This window comes from Octopus bimaculoides, chromosome 5 (genome assembly GCF_046866305.1).
Source record: "Octopus bimaculoides isolate indiv1 chromosome 5, ASM4686630v1, whole genome shotgun sequence".
Classification (NCBI taxonomy): domain Eukaryota; kingdom Metazoa; phylum Mollusca; class Cephalopoda; order Octopoda; family Octopodidae; genus Octopus; species Octopus bimaculoides.
Window position 1 is genome coordinate 58,250,073 of NC_142932.1, and position 2,931 is coordinate 58,253,003.

Below are 2,931 nucleotides of genomic sequence, written 5' to 3' on the forward strand. Positions count from 1 at the left end.
GAGCACTTTTCAAATGTTCTGAATATGGACGCAATTGTTGATGAAGAACTGACCATCGAACTACCACAAAGACTTGTCCTTGAAGAACTGTTAGTTGCTCTATCAAATGCTGAAATAAAAAAAAAAAACATAAAACAGCTCACGAATAGAAAGTCGCCTGGGAACAATGGCATACCAGTAGAGATATGTAAATGAGGTAGCAGTCTCCTGCTGATCTAGTTATGTGGACTATTCTCATTAATCGGAAAATCGGGATCAGTCCCACAGGAATTCAAAGTCGCTTCTATTATCCGTCTTTATAAGCACATAGGAACAAATATGAATGACAACTATAGAGGTAATCTCCCTTTTGTGTGTTGCTGGGAGGTCCTTGGAAGGGTTATCTTAAATAACTAAATGATGCCCTTGCCAGCTTAATGTTGCCTGAATCTCTGTGGATTTCGGGCTGGTAGAGCGACAGTAGATATGCTTTTAGCCTAAGGCAGCAGCAAGAAAAGGCTCGTGAGCAAAACCGAGATCTTTTTGTCACTTTTGTAGATCTAACTAAAGCTTTCGACACTGTTTCTAGGAATGCTCTTTGGGTTGTCCTTAGAAAGCTAGGTGCTACAGAAAGGATGCTCAATGTCAGCATTTCTTTCGATCAAGGGATGATGGATTTTGTCAGATCAAGCGGGGAAGTGTCCAATTCATTCACGGTTTCAAATCGGATAAAACATGGCTGTGTTCTTGTACCACTCTTATTTGCTTTGTATTTCACTGTGACGTTGGAAACAGCGTTCGTGGGTGGTAAAAAAGGAGTAAAGTTTGAGTACAGAACTGGCGGCTTATTCAACCATCAACGCTTTAAAGCAAAAACTAAGACTTTGGTGCAAACAGTTCGAGATTTGCTCTTTGCAGACGATTGCGTGCTTTTAGTACACACACTTGAGGACATGCAATGGAGTCTAAACAACTTCTCTCGTGCATCGAAGGCTATTGCTCTGACTACCAGCATCAAGAAAACTGAGCTTGTCCCTCAACACATTCGTGACCATTTTCCCGCTGTTCCCTTTGCTGTATATGTTAATGAGAAAGCATTAATCACTATTTCCTCCTTCATTTAACTTGATTCCATTGTGTCTAATGATGCGATGATGGAGTATCGTGGAATATCGTTTCTGTGTATTGGTGGAAAGATACTTGTTCGACTTATTCTTGACAGGATCATCAAACACATTGTAAATAATATCTATCAAACACGTTGTGTATAATAATGCTCTGTTCCGATAGGTCATGGAGAAGGTACGTGAGAAAAATCAAGAATTACTCTTGATATTCGTTGATCTTACTAAGGACTTCGACACTTTTAACCGACAAATACAATGGAAAGTTCTGAAAAATCTTGGTATACCTGACAAGATGTTGAATGTTATCGTATATCATGATGGAATGAAGGCTGCTGTCGTGTCTGGTGGGGAATCTTCGGCTTCCTTCGACGTTAGAAATGGCACAAAGCAAGGTTGTGCTATAGACCCTATTTTGTTTGCACTCTTTTGGTATGTTGTTGGCGACGTACAAAGTAGTGTCAAATTCCAGTTTCGAACAAGTGGTGGACTGTTCAATTATCAGCGTTTCAAAACCAGAACACTGCCATGTACCAGTATAATTTGGGATCTACTTTTTTCAGCTGATGCAGCACTAATAGCGACCTCTTTAGCGGAAGTTCGGAAACTTTTAGACCGGTTTTCTGCTGCATGTATAGCCTTTGGTTTGACTATCAGCACAAAGAAGACAGAAGTTATCCATCAAAATTGCCTTACTCCTAAACAAATTCGTTGTGTCATGCGGATGACACCGGATGACAATTTGCCTGACACTCCTATACAGGTTGATGGGAAAAGCCTACATTATTTGAAGTCATGTACATATCTTGGTAGTAAAGTGAATTTGAATGCTTTCCTTGATGGATGATGAAATCATCAACAGTCTTGCAAAGGCGACCAATGCATTTGACAAACTCTGTCATCACCAATGGAATGAAAGAGGTATCACACTTGACACCAAAGTACAGGACTATAAAGCAGCCATTCTTACTTCTCTCTTGTATGGCTCAAAATCGCGGATACTCTGTAGACAATACATTAACCAACTAGACATGCTCCACAAAAACTGTGTAAGGACAATCTGCAGTTATTTACTAAAAGACAAAGTTTCTAACACCGATTGTTTATTAAGTGGAATTAAGAGCTTCCTTATATAATCACCATTGCGCTGGCCTGGCCATATCCTAAGAATGAGTGACGAAAGAATACCCAAAGTCCTCATGTACAGCCAACTTGAAGATGGGCACAGGAATGTTGGTTGACCATTGCTCAGATACGAGGACAAGCTGAATAGTAACCTCTTAGAGATGAAGATAGCTCACAACACTTTTGAGTAAACGGCCTTCGAACGAACAAAATAGAGATCGTCGTGTCAAAATGGTATTAAAAACTTTGTTACAACCAGCATTAACAGGCTTCGGAGAAAAGCGGCTGCAAATATACCACCTGCACTGACCTGTAATCCTCATACTTGCAACACCTGTGGACTCCTTTGCAAATCTTTGGCAGGACTTAAATGGCACATTCAACATAAGCATTATGTCTGACAAAGAGAGTGTACGTTGTCAGAGCCCCATACGTCGAAACTGATCGGCTCTTCCACAGATTCTGCCTCACGAATTTATGTTACAGGTATTTGTAATCTTTGAAAATAATCTTTGAGCTATTGTTTCGGAGTACACTGTAACGTACATTAGCTACGTAAATGAAAAGCATTGGTTATGAACAGTTAGTGCTTTTTGTATAAATGACCAAATTGTTTCTTTTTTCATCATAGGGCTGTTATTGTGTCACATGTAGCTCAACAATAACACAATAACAACAAATGTTCGATGGCTTCAATTAATAT

At 39.7% G+C, this 2,931-nt stretch overlaps 1 protein-coding gene across 1 annotated transcript; it reads left to right on the top strand.

Annotated features, from left to right (window-relative positions):
- Positions 1–1,272: 1,272 nt before the first annotated feature.
- On the top strand, positions 1,273–1,950 carry LOC106874457 (uncharacterized). Its single transcript, XM_014922196.1, has one exon. The coding sequence runs from the start codon at positions 1,273–1,275 to the stop codon at positions 1,948–1,950; it is 678 nt and encodes a 225-aa protein (XP_014777682.1).
- The last annotated feature ends 981 nt before the right edge of the window (positions 1,951–2,931 follow it).